A 27,292-nucleotide genomic window follows, 5' to 3' on the forward strand; every position below is an offset into this window, starting at 1 on the left:
ATTCTACAGATAAGTTACTAGTCTGTGATTATATTATATGAGGGGGCTTCCAAAAGTTTGTGGGGCAATCCATTATCTTTTATTTCCACTTTCCACAAACTTTTTGAAGCTGCTTCCTATTACTATGATAATATGACAGCTAGAATACTATTCCTTATAAAATAACTAATTTTCATCTGTGGATTTTAGAAATAGGACTGCCTTTCTGATGGATGCTTCATTACCAAATGCTTTTCTGAAGTAGAAAATAGGATCTTGGAAAAGTTTGTCTTACAGCTTTTAAGCCTTGAACTGAAACTATTCCATGAAGTCACCTTTATACTAAACAACAATTTAGCTTGTTTAATTAAAAATGTTTGCCTTCAGCATTATACACTTTTTTTTATAGTTTAATGCATTTTAATAGCAAACTTACAGGAACAGCACAGAAGACAGACAACATTAAAAACATGTACTTGCGCATGTAGGACAACTTAGTTAGAAAAGTATAGTGAATGGATGGAATCTACTGTATGATAAAAATGCTACAAACACCATTTAGTTGCCGTCAATAAGAAATTTACTTGTTTTAAAAAAATCCAAATGCTGGCATTGTCCAGAAAAATTTAACAGGTTTATTTATAATTGTTATAAAGTTGAACTGCTGAAACGTGTTCACTGAAACATTTTGACTTGCATTAATGCTTTATGTCCCCGCATTATATTAAAAATTCACACACAAATGAAAATGAAAAACTGCCAATACCTGATTTCTGTCCCCTATTTTTTCCATTCGCAATCATATACTTAGGTACCTTTAGACCCCATGGGAAAAAACAAAAACGAAAAACCTAACGTTCAGAACTACCAGTAACAGGAAGAGAATCTTTTTTTTTTTTTTAAAGGATGAAATGTTTCCCATCATAGTGGATTCTTAAGCACGCTCTCCAAGTATGCGACGTGCTAGCTGGATGTCTTTTGGCATAATTGTTACACGTTTGGCATGGATAGCACACAGGTTGGTGTCTTCAAAAAGGCCAACCAGATAGGCCTCACTCGCCTCCTGCAAAGCACCAATAGCTGCACTCTGGAAGCGCAGATCTGTTTTGAAGTCCTGAGCAATTTCTCTCACCAGACGCTGGAAGGGGAGTTTGCGAATCAGAAGTTCGGTGGACTTCTGATAGCGTCTAATTTCACGAAGTGCCACAGTACCAGGCCTGTAACGATGAGGCTTCTTCACCCCTCGGGTAGAGGGCGCACTCTTGCGAGCGGCTTTGGTAGCCAGCTGCTTCCTGGGTGCTTTACCACCGGTTGATTTGCGGGCAGTCTGCTTGGTACGAGCCATGGTAGCGACTCCGCCTCACTTACCCCCCTTCTCCTTCAGCTGGAGCTCGGCGAGCTAGAGGCGGCGCTGGCGTTAGAGAGCAACAACGGCGCGGCAGCGGCTGCGAACACAATTGCAGCATTATACACTTTTAAAGAATTATTTATATGAGATTAAATGGACAATAGCAACACTAAAATAAACGAGAACCTTAAGGGGCAGAGAGTCCATCTAAATCAGTGGTTCTCAACCTTCCTAATGCCATGACCTTTTAATACAGTTCCTCATGTTGTGGTTGACCCCCCAACCATACAATTATTTTCATTGCTACTTCATAACTAATTCTGCTACTGTTATGAATCGGGTTACCCCTGTGAAAGGGTTGTTCAACTCCAAAGGGATTGAACAACTCACAGATTGAGAACCGTTGGTCTAAATTAACCAAGTGAAACAATCTGGGTAGACACAGAGTGGTGACAGTATGAATGAAGTATGCAGCCATTGTCAAGAACTGTGCGTGTAAAAATGGCTGAAAGAGTATTTTTTTTTCCATTTAAAATATCTGCTTTTTAGAGTGATTAGAGTAATTCGATAATTTTCTAGTTTTTATTTCTGATTTGTTAAATATTTCAAAGCCTTATGAGTTATTTTGAAATCGTAACCTGCCCCATTTCCAAATTTTGACTGCTCAAGCAGGATAAGCATTCCCAAAATATTACACAGTACCTATGATGTACCAGAGTCGGTTGTGAATCCTGGTGATAGCCAGTCAATGTTGGTCGGATTTTTTTCCCCCTAAGTTCCAAATAAAGATCACTCCTTAAGCCTTGTGTGTACATGACTGACATAAAATGAAATATTTTCATCCTTTAGGTATTGTTAACCCAAAGAATCCAAAGGAAGCTCCAAAATCTTTCAGCTTTGACTACTCCTACTGGTCTCATACCTCGGTAAGTAAATCCTCCTGCTCCAGCCCACTGACTGCAAGTCTCCAAGGTCAAAACTCCTGCCTGCCCCTTCTTTGCCTTTCTGTCTCTTCTACGACTGCTGTTCTGTAAATGTGCTCTAGCCTAATTCACCATTACATAGTGAGTGTTTTCTGACATGTTCTCCATAAAATAGTGTGGTCGATTGAAAATTCACATATGAGGGGCCTCAAAAATTTATGGAAAATGGAATTATCTTTAAGACCCCCTCATATATACTAAAATGCACATGTACATATAAAGCTGATTTAGTATAGAAATTATTGAACATTTACAATAGAAATTATTGAATTGGTCAATGTTTTGGTGTATTTTCACCAGATTAAAAACAAGTATTCAACTTCCATTAATTTTATTTAACATAAATTTAACCAAACTGTATTTAGTTTCTGATTTAGATATCCCATCAAGATTTATCAGAATTTCAGAATTCTCATTATAAGCATCACCAAACAAAACCTGCTGCTGTTGAGTTGATTTATTTCTCATAGCGACCCTACAGGACAGAGTAGAACTCCCTAAGACTTCTGAGGCAAACTGATGGGTTTGAACTGGGAATCTTTTGGTAGCAGCCCAGCACTTTACCCATTGTACCACCAAAGCCCCATATTATATCTATAGATCTTAGGAATTGTCCATCCAAAGATTGAGTAGTATTTTAACTCTAAGTTAAATTTTGAGGAACTAGGGGACACAAATAAAAAGTATGGCCAGCAGGTTGGAGTAGTTATAGTAACAAGATTTGTTCTCTTACATGGTCATGGACTAGTGCTATTTTCTGACATTTGGGAAAAGCCTGCAGGTCCACAAGGAAAGCCAACGTTAGTGAAATTTTGGAAAATGGAAAGTAAAGTCCTTTATGGCACTTTTACCCAGCATTGGACCTTAAATCTTATTGGTTTCCAGAATTTGCTCCTAAACTAGAGTTTGTTTTTACATGTCTTATCTAAAAAACCAAAAATCCCCCCATGGGTTTTGTGTTGGGAAGTAGATATCCTACACTAGCAACAAAACCCAGGTGCCACGGGAAGGGCCTATGTGAGGCATCTGAAACACCCCCTCCCTGAGAGCTGTTGGCTGACAATCACTACACGACCTGGAGCAAGTTCAAAGAGGATTTCTTACATGTGGATTTGGGTTTATCTTTTTAAGTAGACTCATGATTTTGTACTTAGGAGCTCCCAAGAGGAGTGAATGGAAGTGCAAAATTAAGTTACGCAAAATTAAGTGCAATCTTGCCAGTACTTTCATGTGTTTCTTTTCATATATATATATATGGCTGACCTAGATGACTAATCATGCCTGTGTGTGAATTTTTATCTAATGAGAAAAATAAACTGTTAGAGGGGATTTAACATTTTTATTGTATATTTATTTTACATGGCCTATTCTGGTTCCGCAACTGTTGGTTTATTATAAATAATCAAACTCACTGCTGGGGATCAGTTTCCCATACCCACTCATTACGGCTCTACCCTCACAAAGGGTTTCTAAGGGTGTCAGTCTTTCCAGGAACAGGCAGCCTTATCTTTCTCCCTCAGAGTGGCCAATGGGCTTGAACCACCATCCTTGTGGTTAGCAGTACAGGACTTACCCAGCAGTGCTACCAGGGCTCCTTGTTGGTTTACTATCACTCACTCTTTGTCATTAAGTTAATTCTGACAGAACAGAAATGTCCCTGGGGGTTTCTGAGACTGTAACTCTTTAAGCAAGTAGAAAGCCTCAGTTTTCTCCCTCAGAGCAGCTGGTGGCTTTGAACTATTGCCCTGTAGGTTAGCAGCCTAACGCCACCAGGGTTCCTTGTTGGTTAATATAGATGCGCCCAAATAAATATAGGGAAGGATTTGAAAAAGTGGGATTTATTTATCCTTTTTTGTTTTGCAGCCTGAAGATCCTTGTTTTGCATCTCAAAACCGCGTGTACAATGACATTGGAAAGGAAATGCTCTTGCATGCCTTTGAAGGCTATAATGTCTGTATTTTTGCTTATGGACAGACTGGTGCTGGAAAATCATATACAATGATGGGTAAACAAGAAGAAAGCCAAGCGGGCATCATTCCACAGGTGAATTCACCAAACAGTACACTCTTTCTGTTTATCCTTATTCTTCATTTTTAAATTACTTACTTCTTATATTAAAATAGAATTACTGCCATTGAGTCAATTCTGAATCATAGCGACCCTATAGGACACAGTAAAACTGCTTCTTTGGGTTTTTGAAACTAAATGTTCATGAGAACAGACAGCCTCGTCCTCCTCTTATGGGTTTGAGCCAGGTACCCTGTGGGTTAGCAGCTCAGGGTGTATGTAGCCCACCGAGCCACCGTGGCTCCCTGTATATAGTGAGCGTGTATTCAGGGACGAATGAATGCTAAGCACAAAGCTGAATAAGCTACCCCTTTCATATAGTCTAGTGAGAGAGAACGGCCTGTGTGCAGCTATCTGTAAAAGATAAAGGCAGAAACATAAATACTTTGTAAAGATTGTACTGTGTACTTAGTGTCACATTATTTACCTTTGAGCTGTGTGATCCACATCGGATATGTCTCTCAGAGGCACTTTCCTGTTACTTTATTAGCTTAATATTCACTTTCACCCTATTAATGTAATACTATCACTAAACTTTATACATTCAGATTTTCTTTTTAAAATCAGCATTATTTCATTGGGAATGGAGAAGAGTTCTGACATAGAACTATTAAAAGAGTTATGATCTAGAAGGACCTTCTTTTCTTTTTACAAAAAAGCAATGCAGTTCACTTTTATTAACTATATTTGGAGTTAATTTTAAAGTATTCTTTTACCAGAGGCCTAGTGCCACTGTTTCCGTAGTCTGAGAATGAAATGCGTTAGGGAACAATAATTGCTTTTTCTAATGAGTTCTTGGGTTATAATCTTAAATTCAGCTATATAATTTAAATGCCCAATTATTAATAAATATTAGGAAAATGTGTATATCCTAACATTACATTTCTCTTATAATTAAATGTTTAAGACATTTTGGCAATTGTCACATATATAGTAATAATATTTTTTAGAGCATGCATGATGTGCCAGGTCTAGGCTCAAGTGCTTTTCAAATATTTATCTAATCCTCATATAACCCTAAGGGGAGGTGCTATTGTTACCACACACACACCCCCCCTCCATTTTACAGATGAGGAAACTAAGGCACAGGTCATGCCAATTACCTAAGTAAGTGCAAAGTCAGGATCCAAATGTAGACAAAGTAGTTCTGGAGTCTTTGCTTTTTGCCACCAGGCAGTAGTTGTTCAGCAATAATAAAGCAAAATATAAGTAAATTTAAAAAAATAAAAATTAAAGCAGATTATACTAAATAAACATGATTGTTTATCCTGCTACTATATTTAGTTTCTCCTTAATTTCAATTTGTTTTAAAAAAATTTAATGGCATATAATTCACATAGCATACAATTAAATAGTTCAGGTATATTAAAAGGAATTGTACAATCATTACCACAATCAAGCGTAGAACATCTTTTTCTTCTTTTACTCATTGTTATCAGCTCTCCATTTACCCCCAACCTTCCTTGCCTTAACCCCAAGAAATCATCAATGTGTAGTCACTGTTTCTATCGTTTTACCTACCCTGGATTTCCTACATAGGAAAACATACCAAAAAAATAAAACAAAACAAAAACTATTAAAGTAAGACAGAAAAACTTCAATTGAAAAGAAAGCGGAAAAATATTAAAAACAAGAGCAAATGTAAAATGGACTGAAAGGGGAGAGCATATGATAAAGTGTTCGTTTGTAACCTGGTTGCGTTTGCAATGATCCGATTTCCAGTGCACTCCTGCATAGTAGCAAGGCTACTCATGGCCCTGGTGTGGTCAGAGTGGACTCACCGGAAGCCTATCCATACGTGGACCTTGCAAGTGGATTTGGGGCTGCTACTGGAATTCTTGATACTTACATTTATATCTGTTTTCTGGTAAAACTTTGCAGTACTTTATTTTAATGCAAAACACAGCTTCTTAAAAAAAGATAGAAATTTTATTTTTAACTTTTAAATTTGATAGACTTGTAGTCAGGAACATATATTTATATATATATATATTTTTGAGTGCCTTAATTATAAAAGTATAAAACCAAAACCAAACCTATTGCTATTGAGTCAGTTCCAGCTTTTATAGCAACTCTGTAAAACAGAGTTAAAGCACAAGGCTGTAAATCTGTACTGGAGCACGTTGCCACATCTTCCTCCTTTGGAGCCATTGGTGGATTGAACCCTTAACCTTTCAGTTAGAAGCTGAGTGCTTTTACCACTGCACCACCTAACGCACTCTAACTTCACTAAACAGGACTGGGTAGAACTGCCCCTGTGGGTTTCCGAGGCTGTAACTCTTTACAGGAGTAGAAACCCTTTCTCTTGCAGAGAAGCTAGTGGTTTCAAACTGTTAACCTTGCAAAATGCAGCCCAACACGTCACCACCTCACCACCAGGGCTCCTATATTTGTGACATTTTAATTAATAGTAATTTTTTTAATGTCCAGAGTTTTAATTTACTGTATGCGTAGAATGTAGGAGCACTGTACCACCAGGGCTCCTTTATTCTAAGGGAATGGCAAATTAAAACCCAGTAGTATTTTTTGTTACTTTAACTAAAGTTACGCACATTTTGATAATTTTAAGATATAAACCAAAAACCAAACCAACTATCATCGAGTTGTTTTCTAAGCTATAAGTATTTCCCAAAATGGGCAATACCACTGCGGCTGCAAAAACATCTACCTGCACCCTACCCTTTATCCTGGGTTGTGGGCTGTAGTGCAAACGTTTTCATTGTCGTGGAGGTACTGGGTAATTTTTTTTTTCTGAAAAGGGGGCAGTAAGCCAAATAAGTTTGGGAACCTATGTTGTAAATCTTCACAGGAACCGCCTGCTTAGTCTTTTTCCCATGGAGCGGCTGGTGGTTTTGAACTGCCAACCTTGTGGTTAGAAGTGTACTGTTTACCCAGCAGCACCAGCAAGGCTCCTTAGTTCAAGGTATCGGGAGTGTGAAATTTTATGATTTTTCTGAACTATAACAAGGAATGTTTTCTGATAGCAATGTTACTGTGTAACATGTCATATAATAGTTGCAAAAACACCTACTTCTTAGTGGTCAAAGCAAAGTTTTGAGTTAAAATAAAAATTTTAAATCTCTTCATTACCCTCCTAAATTACAGTATAAATATGTGCACAAAATATGGGTGGTAAGTAGGTGTTTTAATGCTACGATGATGCCGACAGTCGAGTGACAGTTACTACACCAGTGGGAATATACTGTGACATCACTCCCCTATGGTATACACGGTCCTCCCTCTTCTTGCTGAGGGAGAATCAAGATGAGAGGACTCTATCCCACTTTTCCTCTTTTAAAAAAAGTTGTTTTCAGTAGTTTTATTGGAATGCGATTCACACATCACACATTTCAATAGTTCATTCACATCAAGAAGAATTGTAGTTATCACTACAATCTGTTTTAGAACATTTTCTTCTTTCTTGTACTCATCATTAGTAGCTCCCCATTTCCCCCCAACTTCCCTGGGCATACTCCCAAGGAACCATTAATCCAGTTACTGTCTCTATAGATTTACTTATTTTGGATTTCAAATACGGGAAAACATTTTTCAAAAGCTAAAACCCTCAAAAAGAAAGAAGTTTCAGTTATCAAAAATAATTTATACAAATATGGAATGGAATGTTTCAAATAGCAAGGTAATGTAATGTGGTGTTTGTAAAATACTCTTGTCTGACATTATCCAGTAGTATATTGATTTGTACAGGCAGTTTGTTAAAATGACTTCATTTTAACACCCACGGATAGAGATTAATAACGTAAGTTCAGATGTAAAATGTATGGGAACCAGTGCATGTACTACTTTTCCAGGTATTGTGAGTTCAGTATGGTTTGAGAAGGATAATTTAACTGTTTGGTGCCAGGAAACTAGTTTTCTTAATGTTCATTGCCAGCAATGGGCAGGTCTAGTAATACTTGGCACAGAACATTAGCTGTACAACTTATTAACAGAGGTGAATAGCTTTGAAATAAACTTTTACAGAAATAAAGAAAATGTTAAAACTAGGGCAAATTTTAAAGACTCATAAGGGAGATCAAATAATAGGTACTAATATTTTTCTTTGAATCTCAATTTTATATGTGTTATTTTGCTCATTTTCCTCTTGTTTTGTCTAAAGCATTAATTATACTTTGGAGTCGTTATCAGTATTTTGAGAGAGGGCTCTCACTAAGTCATTAGTGCTCAGGGGTGACGTAGTACTTCTCCAATTTATGATAGGTCTCTGTCATTCTGCTTTTGTAGTTATGTGAAGAACTATTTGAGAAAATTAATGACAACTGCAATGAAGAAATGTCATATTCTGTTGAGGTGAGTCCCGCCAGGGTTGAAACCAGGGGCCTCGGTACTCCGTTGTCTGCACATTGCTTTTTACAGAACTCTTAACCCTCCCTTCAGTCTTGTACATTTAGGCTATTTCTAAGTTGTGTTTTATTTTATTGTTATTTTTTAATTTCTAAATTTTAGTTTTAATGAACCATGATGCAGTTAAATCCTTTTCATAAGTCTGTGCTTTTATTTTCAGTTATTTTTTTCACTTATATCCTGGTTGTCAAACAACATGTTTAGATTGCCTGGTGACCTTTTAGTAAGGAAAGCTATACTGATTTTCAGTCCCACTAGGAGGATTAAGTGCCCATTGAGCTCTTGTCAACATTTGGTATTATTACTGTGTAATCTTTGCAAATTTGAACATTTCTTACTCTTGCTTCAATTCAAATTTCTTGCATTATTAATGTGGCTGAACAGCTTTTAAATTATACATATACCTTTTTAAGTTTCGGATGTTCAGTATTTTTATTTGTATGAGCTCATCCCCTTTAACATTGTTAATATTTTTGACAGCCTTGAGTTTTTCAAAACTTATGTAATCAATTCTCTCCTCTACCCTCCCCACCCCCATGATAATTGCTTGTAAAGTTGGAAAGTTGTTTTCCATCCAGTGTTTAACTTGACTATTTCAGTAGGACCGCTGTAGCATTGCTTCCATATAGATTAGTGTGTTCATGAACATTTCCTCTTTTTTGTGTGTGCTTTGGAAGCTCTTATCTCAGTCCTCCTTTTGGTATTCAGTTTCAGAGTAACTGAAATCCTGTAATGTAGTCTATTTTTAAAAATTAGCAGTCTTACAAACAAGCTCTAGATTTCCTTTAATTATAATTATTAAAATAGAATTTATACAACTCCTTAGGCGTTTTGATTATTTTTCTTGATCTATTAAAAATGTTGCATAAGTTTATACATTTTAAGGAATTCTGCCTTGCTGCTATCTTATACTAAGAAGATAATGTGCTGCTCTAAAGATATTTTATGTTAAAATGAATTCTAATACTTTGTTTTATCTTAAAACCATTTTTCTCTGATTTTTTTGAGGCATATACATTAAACTTTTATTTATATAGTTCTCAAACTATTTATTACCTTTTTTGTGTGACTTGATTGAAGGTTAACTGAACAGATCAGTTTTCCACTCAACAATTCATAGATATTTTGTTTCATATCATAGGTTATAATCTAGACAGTGTAACATCATATATCTTATTTTCTCCTGTGTTTTACCATTAACATTCTTTTTCCTTTCCCAACCTTTCTGAACTTCATCATTGGACAAATGCTGCCCTTTTGATTTTGAATGGTTGATTATGCTAAGATGTGTGTATCCCCCTAGTCCTACTTGTTCCCTTTATAGACCTGTCCAGTGTTTGGTTGGAAACTGAGACACACAGGTGAGTTCAGTCCCAGACCTGAATGAAAAGTTACTAAGGGGCCATGGTCTTGAGTGTCCCCCCAGTCTCTGTCCAACCAGTACACGTGGTCTCTTTTCTGATTTTGAGGTTTGTTTTTTTCGCATTTTTTTCTCCTACTCTATCAGGACCCTCTAAAGTAGTGGTTCTCAACTTTCCTAATGCTGCGACCCTTTAATATAGTTCCTCATGTTGTGGCGACCCCCCAAACCATAAAATTATTTTCGTTGCTACTTCATAGCTGTAATTTTGCTACTGTTAGGAATCGGGTGAACCCTGTGAAAGGGTCGTTCAACCCGCCCAAAGGGGTTGCAACCCACAGGTTGAGAGCCACGGCTCGAAGGTGATCCTTTTTAGAGCAGTTGATAGGGGTAGCTGGGTACTACCTAGTTTTCCTGGTTTCAGTGTAGTTGAGACTGATGTTCATATGGTGCATTACTCTGTTGGACTCAATGGTTTCCATGTGCCTTCAGTTTTCGTCACTTTATTTGCAGTGGATAGGGAAAGGGCAATAATTCTCCCTTAGATGACTGTTCACAAGCTTTTAAGACCCCCAAGTAGAATGTAGAATATTGGCTTTGTGGACTATGTCATCCTCTAACCATTTTTTGAAAACACAGAAATAGTGAGTTCTTATGGATAATAAAAGAAGATGCTGTTTTCTTCCACATTAGAGTTCACAGGCTTATTTAATTTTAAGTGTGTATCCCTTGTGGGACATCTCTTAGCTTCTTTTCTTTCCTCTCCTTATTCACTCTATTTATTCACGATGGCTTATTGGCTTGAGTAGAGGCCCAATGTCCATCTGCGACCTTAATGTTAAACCTATAAATATATGCACATAGAGCTATTTACCTTTCAAAATATATAAATATATTTACATATGTACATGCCTGTATTTAGACCTCTATAAATGCCCTTTGCCTCCTAGTTCTTTCCTTTTGTCCCACTATCATGCTCAGCCTTCATTTGGGTTTCATTCATTCCTCTTGGTTACATTGCCCTTGATCAAGCCCTACTAGGCCTCCTACACCCTCCCACCATTGATTTTGTATCACTTGTTGTTCCTTTGTCCCTGGGTTTGTTAACACCCACTTCCTTTCCCCTACTTTCCCTCTCCCATGTCTTACTAGAACCATTGGTCCATTGTTTTCTCCTCCAGATTGTTTATCCTGCCTATCTTATCTAGATAGACCCGCAGAGATAATAATAAGCACAAGAAACCAAGACTCAGCAAAACAAAGCAACAAAAGAAAACAATGACCAAAAAAAAAAAAAAGCCTGTAAATAATTCAAGGTCTGTTTGTTGAACTTTAGAAGTGTTTTCCCTGTCGAATCTGATGGGGTGCCATGCCCTGGCCCAAAGCCTATTTTTGGTACTTCCTTGGAACTTCCTTGCTCTGTTCCCCTTGCTGTTCTGTGGCAAGCCCTTAGTGTTTTGCCTCAGTGTGATGGGGTCAGATCGGGCGCAGTTCCCGCACGGTGTCTGCAGTGTTGTTCTCCATAGGCAGATTTCAGAGTACAGCATGAAATGCAGTTCATCAGATATCCAGATCAGAGGTTGTGTAAAAGAAAAGGAAAAAACTATATATATATATATAGGATTTCATTTCAGATCCTCAGGAAACATATCTATATAAATTTAAAATAAAAATAACATAGAAACTGTATGCATCAATAACTTTGTGATACTGAAAGTATAATTCCTAAAGTGAATTTACCTCAGTTCATAACCTTGCTGACTTAAGATCTGATCTTATACAATATTGGGAACAGAACAATCTCTCGAGGTCAGCCTTGAATGAAGCTCATTTGACTAATGTGATAAAATCAGAATGTTGGTTTGTTAATTTTTCATGAGGAATTACTGTTACTCAGACCAGAACACTCATATTAGCAGGTTAGTATAGCCTTTTCTTGTGGAATGTGCTAAGAATGAATCCAAGAAAATTGAAGTGGTAAAAAATTAAATGGAATGTATAAAAATCAGTATCGTCAGTATTAGTGAGCTGAAATATTGATATTAGCCATTTTAAATCAGAAAATCATATGATTTACTATGCTGGGGATAAGACCAGAGAAATGGCATAGCATTCATTTAAAAAGAAGACATTGTAAGATCCATCATGAAGTGCAATGCTATCTGTGATATGATTATATCTGCACACCTTCAAGGCAACCCAGTCCAAGTACAACTATTCAACTTTATGCACAACTACAAAACTAGTAATGAAGAGTTCTACCAACAACTCCAGTCAGAAATTGATCAAACATGCAATCAAGACTCATTAATAGTTATTGGTGATTCGAATGTGAAAGTTGGAAATAAAGGAAAGAATAGTAGTTGGAATCTATGGTCTTAGTTTTAGAAATGAAGCTGGAAATTGCATGATAGTATTTTGTAACACCAAAGACTTGTTCATAGCAAATACCTTTTTTCATTCACACAAAATGCTTCTTATACTTTTCCAGATGTAATAAACAGAAATCAAATTGACTACATTTGTGGGAAGAGATGGTGGAGAAGCTTAGGTAAAACCAGGCCAGGGGCTGACTGTGGAACACACTATCATATGTAATTTCAGGTTGAAGTGGAAGAAAATTTTAACAGGTCCATGAGAGCCAAAATAAGACATTGAGAGTCTATCCCACTTGAACTTCCAAAACATCTCAAGAACAGATTTGACAGATTGAACAATATTGACAGAGTACCCAGTGAGTTGTAGGAGAACATCAAGACCATGATTCATGAAGAAAGCAAAGGGGCATTAAAAATAAAACAGAAAAGATAAAAATGGATGTCAAAAGAGACTCTGGAATTTGCTTTAATGATGGAGTAGCTAAAGCAATTGAAAGAAAGGGATGAAGTCAAAGAGCTGAATAGAAAACTTCAGAGGGCCGCTCAAGAGAACAAACCAGGAATTATAAGGAAATATGCAAAGACAGATTAGAAAACCTAACTGAAAGAACTCACTCAACATAGCTTAAACAAAGAATGTGAGGAAAAAATGCAACCTTAAGTTGCAATTTTAAAAAATGTTGTGAGTAAAATATTGAATGATACAGAAAGCATCAGGAGACAGTGGAAAGAGTACAAAGAATTACTGTACCCCAAAAATTAGTCAACATTCTACCATTTCAGGAGGTAGCATACGAGTAAGTGCCAATGGTACTGAAGGAAGAAATTCATGCTGCAGTGAATTCATTAGCCTAAGACAAGGTTCCAGGAACTGATGGAATACCAGTTGAAATGTTTCAACAAGCTGATGAAGCACTTACTCTTCTATGCCAGGAAATTTGGAAGGCAACTACTTAACCAACTGATTGGAAGAGATCCATATTTGTGCCCATTCCAAGGAAAGGTGACCCAACGGAATGCTCAAATTATTTAATGATATCATTGATATCTCATGCAAGTAAAATTTGGCTGAAGATCATCCAACAACAGTTGCTGCAGTGCATTGACAGGGAGCTGCCAGAGGCTCAGCCGATTCAGAAGAGGACATGGGATTAGGGATATCATTGCTGAGGTCAGATGGATCTTTACTCAAAGCAGAGAATACCAGAAAGATGGTTATTGACTATGCAAAGGTATTTGTGCAAACATAACAAGGAAATACTGCATAAATTAAAATCAAAAGAGGTGTGAGTCAGGGTTGTATCCTCGCACCATACTTAGCTGATATGTGTGCTGAGAAGATAATCAGAGGAGCTGGATTAGATGATGAAGCGTGTGGTATCAGGGTTGGAGGAAGGCAACCTGCAATACGCAGATGACACACACTTGCTTGCTGAAATTGAGAAGGACCTGAAGTGCTCACTGATGAAAATCAAGAATTGCAGCTTACAGTGTGGATTACAACGCCATGCCAAGAAGACTGAATTTTTCACAACTGAATCAATAGGTACCATCATTATAAATAGAGGAAAGGATGAAACTTTTGGATCCAAAATCAATGCTCATGGAAGCAGCAGTCAAGAAATGTCAAAAGACGTGTTGCAGTGGGTAAATCTGCTGCATCAAACCTCTTCAGATTGTTGAAAAGCAAGGATATTCCTTTGAGGACTAAGTTGTGCCTGACTTAAGCCATCATATTTTTAATCACTTCATATGCAAGTGAAAATGGACATCGAATAAAGAAGACCCAAGAAGAATTCATTTGAATTGGGGTTCTGGAGGAGAATATTGAAACAAATGTATCTTGGAAGAAGTACATCTAGAGTGCTCCTTAGAAGCAAGGGTGGCAGGATTGTAGTCTTCCACACTTTGGACATGTTGTCAGGAAAAGGATGTCTTGTTTCTTGGAGTGGAGGGGCAGTGAAAGCGAGGGAAGTCCTCAGTGAGATGGACTGACACAGTGGCTGCAACAGTGGGCTCAGGCCTAGGAACACTTGTGAAACTGGGGCAGGACTGCGCAGTGTTTTGTTCTGTATAGGGTTATTATTGGTCGGAACAGACTAGATGGCACCTAACAGCAACTACTTACTGTGGGCAGACCTATATTGGAATTCATTTGGCTGGTTGGTAGATTGATTAGCATGCAATTAGAAGGGGAATGGTTAGATGAATTAAATGTTGAATTACTTCAAGTTTTAAATGATATCCTAAAGTGTTTATCTCCATGATAATAATGATCCCACTGGTAGAATAAAAATTCAAACAATATTTATTATTCTAGGCAGATAAACCCCTCAGGAACAGTAATGGGAGTAGCGATACCATGATGGTAGGGGGAAGAAAGGGGGAATTGATTGCAATGATTGACTTATAACACCTCCCCCCACTGCCGCCTCCCTCCCCCACCCCCCAGAAGGACAAACAGTAGAAATGTGGGAGACAACAGACGGTGTGAGATATGAAAACAATGATCATTTATAATTTGTCCAGGGTTCACGAGGGTGGGAGGGTGGGGGCAGGAGGGAAAAAAGAGGAGCTTATACCAAGGGCTCCAGTCGAAAGAAATGTTTTGAAAATGATGATGGCAATATTTGTGCAAATGTGCTTGATACAATTGGTATATGGATTGTTATAAGAGCCCCCAATAAAATGATGTATTAAAAGAAAAACATTATTGTCCTAGGTTTCTCCTTTCCCCAAGGCTCGGATGTGAGTTGCGGTTCCATGGAAGCTTATGTACAATGAAAGGAAGGCCGCACAGTCCTGGGCTGTCCTCTCAACTGTTTGTTGGAGCCCTGACTGCAGTTACTGCACAACTCCTTGAGGGTCTTCCCCTTTTCTGCTGATCCGCTCGTTCATCCCGAGAGATCAAGTCCTCACTCCTGAGGACCATTCTGGCTACACGTACTTCACCCAAGACCCGTCTCTTTGTTCTCTGGCAGTCCCTTGAACTTTCAGTGTTCTGTACCACCAGCCTAATCACAGTGTTTCAGTTATTCTTCTCTTCGCTGTCAAGCTTTCATATGTATATGAGGCAATTAAAATAATTATGGCTTGGGTTAGACTCACCATAGCCCTTAAAGTGACAACTTTATTCTTTTGATACTTTTAATAGACCTTGGACAACAAATTTGCCCAATGCAATATTTGATTTTTTCCCCTGCTGCTTTTGTGAGTGTTGATTGTGAATCCAAGCAAAATTAAATCCTTGACAGTTTTAATCTTTTTTTCCAATTTATCATGATACTGTCTGTTGGTCCAGTTGTAAGGATTTTGTCTTTTGTTTTTTTACATTGAATTGTAATCTACACTGTAGTCTTTGTTATTCATAAATAAGTACCTCAAGTCCTCTTAACTTTGAGGAAGCAAGATTGTACCATCTACGTATGGCAGGTTTTTAATGAGCCTGCCTTTAATCCTCATCCTGCGTTCTTCTTCATTTAGTCCAATTTCTCAGATTAGTTGCTTAGCGTACAAATGGAACAAGCATGGTGAAAGGGTACAACCCTGACACACGCCTTTCCTCGTTTTAAGCCATGTACTATTTATTTTCTTATTCTGATCAAATGCCTCTTAGTCTGAATGAGCAGAACGAAGTGTTCCGGCATTTTTGCAATGTTATCCATAGTTCTGTTTTTGTTTTTACCTGCACAGCTGAATGTCTTTGCATAGTCAGTAGCATACAAATAATCATCTTTCTGTTGTTCTCTGTTTTTACCCAAGGTCCACTTAATAGCTCTCATTCTACATCCACTTCTGAATTCAGTTCGACTTTCTGTCAGCATCTTGTCCAAATACTACAACTACTTTTGGATTAGCTTCAGCTAAATTTTACTTACTTATTAATTATACTGTTAGGAAATTTCAGCATTCTGTTGGGCCACCTTGCCTTGGATTGGGCACAAATAAAGTTTAAATAGGTCTTGCCAAAATTGCCTTCCATGCTAATCAGCCCTCCTCCATTCTATTGGAGACGTTTTCTTCATGAAGTCACATAGTGGTCAGTCTTATCAGAGTCCAGAGTTTGGAATGTTGATGTTCTTTGGCTTTAACTCTCATGGAAGTCTTATTTCCAAAAACTTGGGGAAAATCCAGTGTAATCCCCAATGACTGACAAAAATGTACATTTTAATAATCATACTAATAAATGACAAGTTGCTATGGGAAAATTGTATTTTTTGCCTAAAACAGTAGCAGCCATTATGTATCAGAAATAACTATTTACTTATTTTACTTCCCTGAGAAAGTCAAGAGTTTGCCTCTAGCTTATGTAGTGTGATATCTGTACGTACTGTTGGTAGACTTAAAGGAGCTAGGACTATGACATTTTATTTGGTCAAGGTTACTGCTCTCTAATTGTAGAGCGCTAAATTTTTTTAGAGGATTATCTTTGCTATATGGAATTTCCTTTTCTATATTCTCTAATTTACTTTAATAATTTCTTTTTAGGTGAGCTACATGGAAATTTACTGTGAGAGGGTACGAGATTTGTTGAATCCCAAAAACAAGGGTAATCTGCGGGTACGCGAACACCCACTTCTTGGACCTTATGTGGAGGATCTTTCAAAGCTGGCGGTCACTTCCTACACAGACATTGCTGACCTCATGGATGCTGGGAACAAGGCCAGGTACAGTAGGAAAAAGAATCGTGATTGAGGTCATTGAAACCATTCGAGGCCCTTTGTTCCTTGCAAGGGGTTTGAGGCCACGTTTCTACTATGCCAGTTGCTTTAATTTTGGGATCCTTGGATCCTTTGACTACAGAGCTGAGAACTTCATGACGGCAGATAGCTTTCTTCTCATCAAAACCGTATACTACTGAAACACATTACAACTTTGGTGACGTTTCACTCTTATGTTTTATGTAGTCCTCATGTCTATGTACAGCTGTTATAGTAATCGATTTGGAAATAACGAGCATCTAATCAAGAACCGAAATTAAGTGCTTCAGTGGCTCCTAAAAGGACAGCTGGAGTATGAAATGTGACTTAGATGGGGTGCGGGGCTGCCTGTGGAGCTGGAGAGGAACTTGATAAGCTCACAGTGAAGGAGTTTGGAGATAAATTGTGTGAGAAGCGTGTGATCTGTGAATAAGCTGTTGCTTATCATTGTTAGGCTTATAGTGTGAAGCCCACTGTTCACTTTGCCCTTGATCTGAGAATGCCCTTGTCACAGGGTCCCCTTTATGTTTATTTAGGACAGTGGCAGCTACCAACATGAATGAAACCAGTAGCCGTTCCCACGCTGTGTTTACCATTGTTTTCACCCAGAAGAAACAGGACACCGAGACCAACCTTTCCACTGAGAAGGTAGGAGAGTCACGCTGGATGGGGGTTTTCAAAAGCCCCGCTTGTTGACCTCTACGTTTTGTGGAAGGGAGGCAAGTTGTGTGTCAATTCACGGAGGTTGTTCGATGTAGCTTCTGCTTCTCACTTTTTCTTTTACTTTAAACCAAGCAAATAAAGCTAACAAAACACAATCCAAGATGTGGAGTCTTAAAAACTGCTCTATGCAAGAGAGTTAAGCCGTTTCATAGACAGAAAATTCTTCCTTCCTTCTTCTTGCCTGGAACCTCTTAATTTTCACCTTATGACCCTTATTTATTCTGGGTAATTTACTTTTTGAAGTATGATAGTATTACCATGGGAGTAAGCAGGTATGATGGGTTTTATTTCTGGAAAACAAATAAGTGCACAGGAGTTCTTCGATATCTTTGCTTCTTAATTTCTCATTTCCTGTATTGATTAAACATTGTTGAATTTGGAATTAGATGGTTTGCTTTGAATCCCGGCTCGGCTATTTTTAGTGAGGTTGCCTTGGGCAGATTACTTAGCCTCTTTGCACTTTGGATCTCCTGTGTCTACGACAGCCTCAAACAAAAGAATGAAACCAGCTTCCCGCAGATTGACTCCAACTCCTGGCGAGCCCTTATGCGTCAGTCAGTAGGACTGTGCTCCACAGGGTCTCAGTGTCTGACCTTTTGTCTGGGGTACCGCTGAATGGACTCAAACTTCCAACCTCTGTAGACTATTAAAAGGATCAAATAGTATTATAAATTACTTTCCTTGAAGAGTTGCCACTCAGTAAATACTTATTTACTATAAAATTTCTGTTTGACCATCAAGAGCTTATTCACTGCCAGCTCCCCGCTCCCGCCCCCCGGGCTCTGATGCTTGGTCAAAACCCACGGGACTGCACCACACAGCGGGAATGCTAACTTGACTGCTGAATGAAAGCCTGATGCCTTGAACGCACCACTTACTGTGCAGGAGGAAGATGTAGAGTTTACAGCCTGGACAACCCTGTGGAGCAGTCCTACTCTGTCCTGCAGGCTCACGGAGTCAGAATTAACTCTATATCAATACATTGTTTTTGTTGTTGTATTTTGGCACAATCCTGGATTTGTAGAGAGCGCCCTGGTGGCAGACTAGTTAAGTTCTCAGCTGTTAAAGAAAAGCCAGGGGTTTGAGCCCGCCAGCTGCCCCATGGTCGAAAGCTGATGCAATCTGCATCTGTAAGTATTATAGCCTTGAAGCCCCAGTGAGGCAGTTCTGCATCGACTTGATGGCTCATCCTTTGTAACTAATGTACTACAGGGATGCGGTATGTTCATCATAGGGGCAGAGAGGGAATGTACATGCAATACAGAGACATATACGTACATATATATATATATATGGAATCTCCGAACTCTCTGTAAACCTAAAATTGCTCTAAAAATGTTACTAAACTGAGGTGAGTACTCTTCATTAGATGATCTGATAACCTGACACTGTTTAACGAGAAGTACCAATACTACTGCTGTGTAGTAGCCAGCATTCCTCGTGCGAGGACCACCAAAGAACATTGTGTGTGACGTCCTCTGTATTGTCAACCTTGGAAATTTAAAGATGCTGTCGTTCTTGATGATGGGCCATTTTGTTGGAATTTTCTTAAAGCTTACTTGTTGAAAACCTTATTAAGATGTTATTGAAGTAGGGTGAACTACATATATTTAAAGTGTAAATTTTGACCAGTTTTGACATCTGTGTGTACCTGTGAAAGCAGTATCACAATCAAGATGAGAATTTCCAGTACCCTGAAAAATTGCCTAATGCCCCTTTATTATCTACCTTTGCCTCCTCCACCCCTATCCTTAGGTAGTGACTAATCTGCTTTTTGTCATTATAGATTATTTCACTTTTTCTAGAATGTTATATCAATGGAATCACATGTAGTATCTTCTGTTATTAGGAAACAAAAAGAAGTCAGAGGTTCAAAATCAGAGCTGAAAGGTGGACACCTAATGATTTCCCATCAAAACTCATGCAAAATTGCCCTGTGGGATGAGAGGAATAAGAAGGAGTATTGTCGTGGAGAAGGACTCCCTGATGATGCTTTCCTGGGCGTTTTTCTGCTAAAGCATTCGCTAACATTTTCAAGACCCTTTCGTATTAGGCTGAGGTTACCACTCTGACCCTTCAGAAAGCCAACAAGCAATATGTCATGAACATTTCCCCCAAAACGTTGCCATGACCTGTACTCCTAATCAGTCTGCTTTTCTTTTTTTAATTGTGCAGTAGGTGGGGGGGGGGGGGGGCTTACATTTCAGACCATCAGCTCTATCTATATTCAACAGTTCGAACCATTCATCAACCACCAACCCTCATGACCAGTCTGTTTTTGCTTTGACCAGACCTCTTCTACCTCTTGGTAATCATCCCTGTGATTGTGTTTGTAGGATCACCCTGCCAAAGCCGTGTTTATCTCCTCGTAGAGTTCCTCCAAGAAATGCTTCAGACTTTTGATTCCTCCTCTTTAAAATTGCCGGTGAAAACCCTATTCCTTCTGCAGCTGATCTGGGCATACCGTTTCAGCACCCATTGGGCCAAAGTGTGCTCAACTTTAATTTTGCAGTCAGAGTTCTGTAAATCGCACCAATTGAGTTGTCTATGGTATTAGCTATTGTTGCTGCTATTGTCAGTACTATTCAATTCGGGCACAACAAATTAATTTTTTCCCCTCAGAAATTGATGTGGATGGTCTGCCTTTCTTCTTATCCCTTCTTAAAACAAATTTTTCATTTATAAACTACTCATTTCTTTGACACCTTGTCCTCAGAAGTTTCTTGTTAAGCACCAATGATTTCCAAGTTTTTCTACCCAAGTGTCACCATAGAATTAATGCTTTTTACTTTAACTTCGATTTTATCAGAATCCATGTTGCTCGCACAGCGACTCTTGTGTAACTCATGTGTTAGCCTTTTTAGTGCTTCAGACTAGATTGTATTTAGACATATTATAACATGTTAGTGTCAGTTTATTTGGGTGCAGTTTTTTTAATCCCTGTATAGTTTTTTCATAATACATGTTTTTCCATGAACTTTTTGGAGACCCCTCAAATATGTTATTGTATGTATCAATAGTACCTCCCTTTTATGGAATACTTGCTGACTGGCATTGCATTGTACCGTTGTTTGGGTTTTTTTGTTGTTGTTTAGTTGTTGCTAATGGACATTTGAATTGTTTCTAGTTTTTTATGATTGCAAATGGAGCTGCACTGAAAACTATGCAGAATTAAAAAAAAAGGAAAACTTCTTCTATGCAGGTTTTTATGTGGATATGTGCTTTTTGTTCCTATTGGTAAATACCTTGGGGTAAAATGGCAGAGGCATATGGTATGGTAGGGGTATGTTTACCTTCTTAAGAAACTGCCAAACTCATCCAGAGTGCTTGTGTACCATTCTACGGTCCCGCCAGTCTTCTGTGGGACTTTCAGTGACTGGAAGCACGTTTTTATCTATCACTTAATGGGTGGATGAGTTTTATATATTTTTATGACATATTTTAAGGAAGTTTGATGGCACAAATGGTTAAGCACCCAGTTGCTTACCAAAAAGTTAACAGTTTAAAACTACCAGCAGCTGTACAAGAGCAAAACCTGGCAATCTTCTTCCATAAAGGTTACAGCCAAGAAAATCCCATGGGGTTTCTCCTCTGTCGCAGGGCATGGATTCACGATGGGTGGAAGCATCACATAACGTAATAAAGTACAGCATGTGTGCCTTAAAATTGCTGCTGAACTAAGATACCACTCTTAAACTGATGGGAGTAGATTCTGCTTTCCATGCCACATTTAAATGAACTTTCTTTTGTCTTTTAATTTCCTTCCCTTATATGTTTTTCTCCTTCTGCCGTGTTTAATTTTTAATTGTTCCAATTTTACTGTTCTGTACCAGGTCAGTAAAATTAGCTTGGTGGACCTAGCAGGCAGTGAACGTGCTGATTCAACTGGCGCCAAGGGGACTCGATTGAAGGTATCACTTTTACCCATGAAATGGCCTGTAACAGACTCAAAACCTGCCGTCTGTGACCCAGATCTGGCGCACTGTCTGCTTTTGTAAATAAATGTTATTGGGATACAACTCCACCCATTACTTTAGATATTACGGAGGCTGCTTATACACTAAAATGACTGTTTGGTCTGCAAAACCTGAACTATTTGCTAGCTGACACTTTATAGAAAAATATAAAAAGTTTATATAGCAGAATAACTAGGGAGGGCTTCATGGAGCCAGTGAGAATTAGATTTTGAAGGAAAGACTGAATTCGGCCAGATAGAAGTTAGAGGCAGTACTAGACGCAGGATACAATATATCCAGGTATGAGGACAAGCATGGAATTTTATTGCTTAACAAAAGCAGAGAAAAGTTTACATCTGTGACTTTTAGAGCATAATATTTTGAATATTCTTTAGGCTTGTGAGTTAGGTATGTGGTCTTGGCATGTCATCAAGTGAAGAGGAAAAATGGAGTACTGGAAAAGTTTGCTCGCGCTCTCTTACCAGGCTCCTAGCTGTGGCGGGGCAGGGAAGGTCCCCCTGCCCCACGCGGGCACACATGCACCCTCTCTGGGACTACTTGGGGCCCACAGTCTCTCCTGCACTGTGCTCCTGTCCCTGGCTCCCCCAACCCCTCAGTCGCTAGGATTCCCCACGCCCCTACCCACCCATCCCTGAGCTCTGCATGCCAGGGTGCTCTTTTCCACGTGGTTGTTCGGGCCCAGTTGTGAACCCTTTTGAGACTGTAAAACCTAAAACTTGTCCTGTCCTTCATAAAAACCCACTTGGATGACAAAAAAAAAGTTTGCTAAGAATTTGTGATCGTAATTAACAAAAATTGTAGTTTATGTTTATGTGACAGTCATAGAAATTCTTTGGTTTTTACTTTTAGGAAGGAGCAAATATTAATAAGTCTCTCACAACTTTGGGCAAAGTCATTTCAGCCTTAGCAGAGGTGGTAAGTATATATAGTACCTTATAAGAGAAATTATGTGTCTGTTCAGCAAATATACTTGATGATATTCTAGTTTCTTTATGGCGGCTGCCTTTTTAGCCCTTTACGTACAGGCATACCTTGGGGTTGTGAGTTCAGTTCCAGACCACTGGACTAAAGTGAAAGTCACAGTACAGCCAGTCACATGAGTTTTTGGCACCCCAGTGCATCTAAAAGTTATGCTTGCCCCCAGTAAAATGATTTGAAAAAAAATAAAAGTTATGCTTGTACTATACTATAGTTTAATAGGGGGTGCAAGAGCATTATGAAAAAAATTGAAATGTTGTAAGAGTTACCAAAATGTGACCCAGGAACCCAAAGTGAGCATCAGCTTTTGGGAAAATGGTACACATCTGATTGGGGTGATGCAGGCTTGCCCCAGAGCTTCCGTTTGAAAGAAAAGAGGGGCATGCCTGTCGTCTTGTCTTTCTGCTCTTAGAACTTGTTAGAAAAGACAGCAGACATGACGCACTTTGACTTTGCACTGACAGTAAAAGCAAGCGAAGAGAATGAAAGGAGAGCTCTGTAAAAGAGAGCAACACCTGTGCTTTGACTACTTTCAAACCTTTTTACATCTCCCGCTGAAAATCCATGTGCATGCATTGTGCACGTCCTGGGTGGCACCTCTACTGGTCAAAAGATGGGTGATTCAAACTCACCCAGAGTCTCCTCAGAAGACAGCCCTGGAGACGGGCTCGGAAAAGTCACAGCTAACAGCAACAACATGCATTGTATATTTTTTACCTATAGTGATCTTTGTTGATTAAGATGCCTCTGGAGTGTTTTGAACAATTGACTTTGGGGCCAAATTATAGAAATATATTATTTTAAATAGCCTGTTCTTTCTTTTTATTCCTTAACAGTGGAACAATATAGGTGAAACAATGCGATAAAGGACTGCACTTTTTAGGTTAGAAATTGAAGACGTACTAGTGTGTACTCTGATTTAGTTTAATATCACATTTGAGTCTATGAAAAGATTAAGCTCTCTCTTTTCTCTGAGAAATAATTTTTAAATAACTTTGTTCTATTTGGAGACGTAACCTGTGTATTGTTCTCTCTTAAACGCTTTCCTCTGTAGGATAACTGCACCAGCAAGGTACGGGGGGTGGGGGGGGGCGGGATTGGTAGACGTGAACTAGCTGCAGAATCAACTGTCATGGTTTAAAACATGAGACACGAATAGGAATGGAATCTTCAAAACAAACAAAAACCCCCCTTACTTTTTGTTTTCTGATTCTGGAATTTTGAATGACTGATTCAGGGTAACCAGGAACCGTGAGACTTCACGGCAAAGTGAGGCCGAGGGGACATGATGTACTTTGGCAAAGGAATTCAGAATAAAGGAACCAGAGAGAACGTTGAGAGACTTGTTAGGTTGTACTGTCTTACGATGTTTCCCGTTCGTGATCTAATGACCCAGGAGGTCTTAGACCTGGAACACTTCTCTGTCAGGCATTCAAAGAGCAATGAAAGAAATTGTTCAAGGATACTATCCTAGAATGTAGCTGGCTTTTTGAAATTATTACTATAATTTTCTAAAACGTATTTGTTTCCTACCATGGAAAATGACAGATAATTTAAATTATTAAAAATTATTGTCTACTCTATTACACATAAAGAAAAGGCTAAAGTCAAGCTAAAATTCTAACTGCACTAAGGAAATGCACTCCCTGAGTCCCTTTTTACTCAAATACTGTAGCTTGTTTTCTTCATGTATTTTTCTATACAGATATTTTAAACTGTATAAATACTCTTTTATACAAATAACAAGGATTACTTAACAGTTGGCTCTCAGTGGCATGAGAAAAATTTAGATAAAGGCAGTATTTGTATTAAAATAGTTTATGGTCATATTCCCAAATACAGAATTTATCTATTTTGTCTCCCTCCACAAAAATAACTAGATGAAAGGTAATGCCTCATTTCTGTGCTTTTTAAGAAGAACTCAGCCATAAATTAGGAGATCTTTCTGCTACTTTATTGTGGTATTATCCATATGTAAACATATTCTTCAGGTATCTTAGAGACCAGAACTTTCATGAGGACTGTTAAAACTTAGTGACCATTCTAACTTGTCTTGTTATATTTGTTCATCTGTTAATATTAATTTCAAACACAGGAAGATTTTATAAAGTATTTATGTATTTACCCCACTGCTCTACGTCGTAATAATTCACAAATGCAATGGACATGTCTTTTGGTGTATTAAGACATTATTGTTTTTACACGAGGGAGAGAAACTTGACAGTATTTTCTAAGGAAGACTAATGGACTTAGTAAAACTTTTTATGTAACTGCTAAAGCTTTCATTTCCAAAAGGTGTATGGATGTGAGAACAAATGGAGATTGTTTGTAGTGCTATGTGCAGTCATTGCAACTGGGATATTTTAGTCTATTTCCATTTTCAGTACTAACAAAGGGCAAACAGGTCTCATCAAATACTTCAAGGATTTGGAGGTGGAATGAAAATTAGTTCCACTAAGATGTGTGGGAATGAGAGAATTAATTTTCCTGAGGGGTCTGTGCAGTTTTGAAACATAGCCCTCTGTTGGAAAGGTGGTGGGGTTAGCAGTGGGAGGGACATTTTTATGAAAGGTGACCTTAAAGAGGTCATTCCTTTTCTTCCTTGAGAAACCAGAGCTTAACCATGTGTCACTCTCTTTTGGAGAGTTTATCAGCTCAGTGTGCTCTAAAACTGCTGAATGCTGAGGAAATGTGTATCAGTCATTGAACCCTGGCTTTCCCTTAGGAGCCTCTTTATTTTTTTTCTTTAATGTGAAAATATATATACCAAAACATTTGCCAAAATGAGGGAGCTTCAAAAAGCTTGTGGAAAATTACAGTATCTTTAATTCCTTTTTCTATGAATATTTTATAGTCCCTCCATCAACCCTTAAAGTACACAAAAAATTCATATTGCAAATTTTATAAATCTCCAAATTTTCAAAACCTATTACTTTCTTAGACCTTTTTACTTTCAGTTCTCGTTCTAATTTTGGGGTTTGTTTGGAGTGTAATTTATTTGCATTTAGACTAAGTACAGCACTGAACTAGAGTAATTAATGTGCAGCAACCCACTTCATGAGCTGGGGGCTTGTCAAGTGAATTCATTAACTGACTTGCTCCTATGTACTTGACATGACTGCATAGGATATTTTTTCTGAAAAAAATTAAAAGTATTGTTTGAAGGACTGAATGTTGCGTGATGTAAAGGAATTACTATAAATTTGGTAGATATTTGAAAGGCATTCAAGAAGTTTGTTGTCATCTTGGCTTCAGGCAAAGTGCATTGGAAAGTAGATTACCTCCACCTGTTTCCAAGCAGCCCAGGGAGGGTTAATCTCCCTGCGAGGCTTGCCTGGATGTGTCCTGGATGGAGATCACCTTACTGGGGACGGTCCAGGGGAGCACTTAGTCATGAGCCATTCCCATCAGACAGGCCCTGACTGCCTTTCTCAGAAGGCCCTGGACCCATCTTGTAATCTCCATCGTCTAACTGTGTCCTAATCACAGTCTAATTCCTGCCTCTATAGTCCCACCTGTAACTGTGATGTATTGATCTGCCACCAGCCATGAATTTGTGGCATTCCCATTATCCCATGCCCTATTTCTTGTGTGAATGGCCTCCTCCATCTGGATGATGTGTCTGCACTCTTTATTGTCTTCACCTCATTGAAGGTGCGATATTCTCCTTAAACTAAACGACAACAACAACACAGGAGGAAAAAAGCTTGTGGTCAAACGGAATAAAAAGATAATGGAATTTTGCCACAAAATTTTATGTCATTTTCTGCAAAAAAGTACATATTGTAGGTAAAACGATTGGTTTACTTTGATACTAACAGCTATAAAAGGCATTATATGGTTGATTGTATTGATGTAAATTTCCAGAATTTGGCCATTGTACTGTGCCTGTGGAGAATGGCCTCATCCACAGAAATGTTTAGGAATAACTGGATATGATATTTGTAACTTATTTCTAAATGATTCGGGGAAAACAAAGTATAGGAAAGTATTTGGGCGATAATTGAAAGATGATTGACAAAATATTGATAATGGTTGAAGCTGTATCATATGAATATATTATAACTCATTATGCTACTTCAATTATTTTGTGATAAACTTTTCAAAATAGAATGTTTAAAAAAAGTATTTCATGAGCTTTGGGTATTGTGAAGAATTAAAACTATGAATGTTGAATTGAACATTGGCAGGGTCTACTGCAATTGGGTTTGCTTGGGGATGTTAGACTTATTTCCCTTTCATGTGAAACTCTGCACACACACCGCTACCACCACCACCACCATCCCAGCCCCCGTCGTGATAAGGTTATTTCTCTCACTTTCACAGAGTAAAAAGAAGAAGAAAACGGATTTTATTCCATACAGGGACTCTGTACTTACTTGGTTACTTCGGGAGAATTTAGGTACGTTTATTCAGTCTAACTGTAAAAATTCATTT

The 27,292-nt window shown here is 38.3% G+C and overlaps 2 protein-coding genes across 5 annotated transcripts in view; one reads left to right on the plus strand and one right to left on the minus strand.

Annotated features, from left to right (window-relative positions):
* Positions 1–27,292, plus strand: part of KIF1B (kinesin family member 1B) — a 165,470-nt gene that overhangs the window by 48,245 nt on the left and 89,933 nt on the right. For all 4 annotated transcript variants that reach the window (XM_075550795.1, XM_075550804.1, XM_075550810.1 and 1 more), the window contains exons 3-10: positions 2,177–2,253; positions 4,174–4,353; positions 8,620–8,685; positions 16,966–17,144; positions 17,714–17,825; positions 21,734–21,811; positions 22,727–22,792; positions 27,182–27,257. In XM_075550795.1, coding sequence (XP_075406910.1) covers positions 2,177–2,253; positions 4,174–4,353; positions 8,620–8,685; positions 16,966–17,144; positions 17,714–17,825; positions 21,734–21,811; positions 22,727–22,792; positions 27,182–27,257 — 834 coding nt within the window. The remainder of the gene's footprint in view (positions 1–2,176; positions 2,254–4,173; positions 4,354–8,619; positions 8,686–16,965; positions 17,145–17,713; positions 17,826–21,733; positions 21,812–22,726; positions 22,793–27,181; positions 27,258–27,292) is intronic.
* On the minus strand, positions 377–1,433 carry LOC142449014 (histone H3.3A-like). The gene has a single exon (XM_075550784.1). The coding sequence runs from the start codon at positions 1,322–1,324 to the stop codon at positions 914–916; it is 411 nt and encodes a 136-aa protein (XP_075406899.1). The 5' UTR covers positions 1,325–1,433; the 3' UTR covers positions 377–913.

Source organism: Tenrec ecaudatus, chromosome 1 (genome assembly GCF_050624435.1).
Source record: "Tenrec ecaudatus isolate mTenEca1 chromosome 1, mTenEca1.hap1, whole genome shotgun sequence".
Lineage (NCBI taxonomy): Eukaryota > Metazoa > Chordata > Mammalia > Afrosoricida > Tenrecidae > Tenrec > Tenrec ecaudatus.

Excerpts from the sequence above, each read along its gene's own strand:
- LOC142449014 (XM_075550784.1), bottom strand. The coding sequence starts at position 1,324 with ATGGCTCGTACCAAGCAGACTGCCCGCAAATCAACCGGTGGTAAAGCA.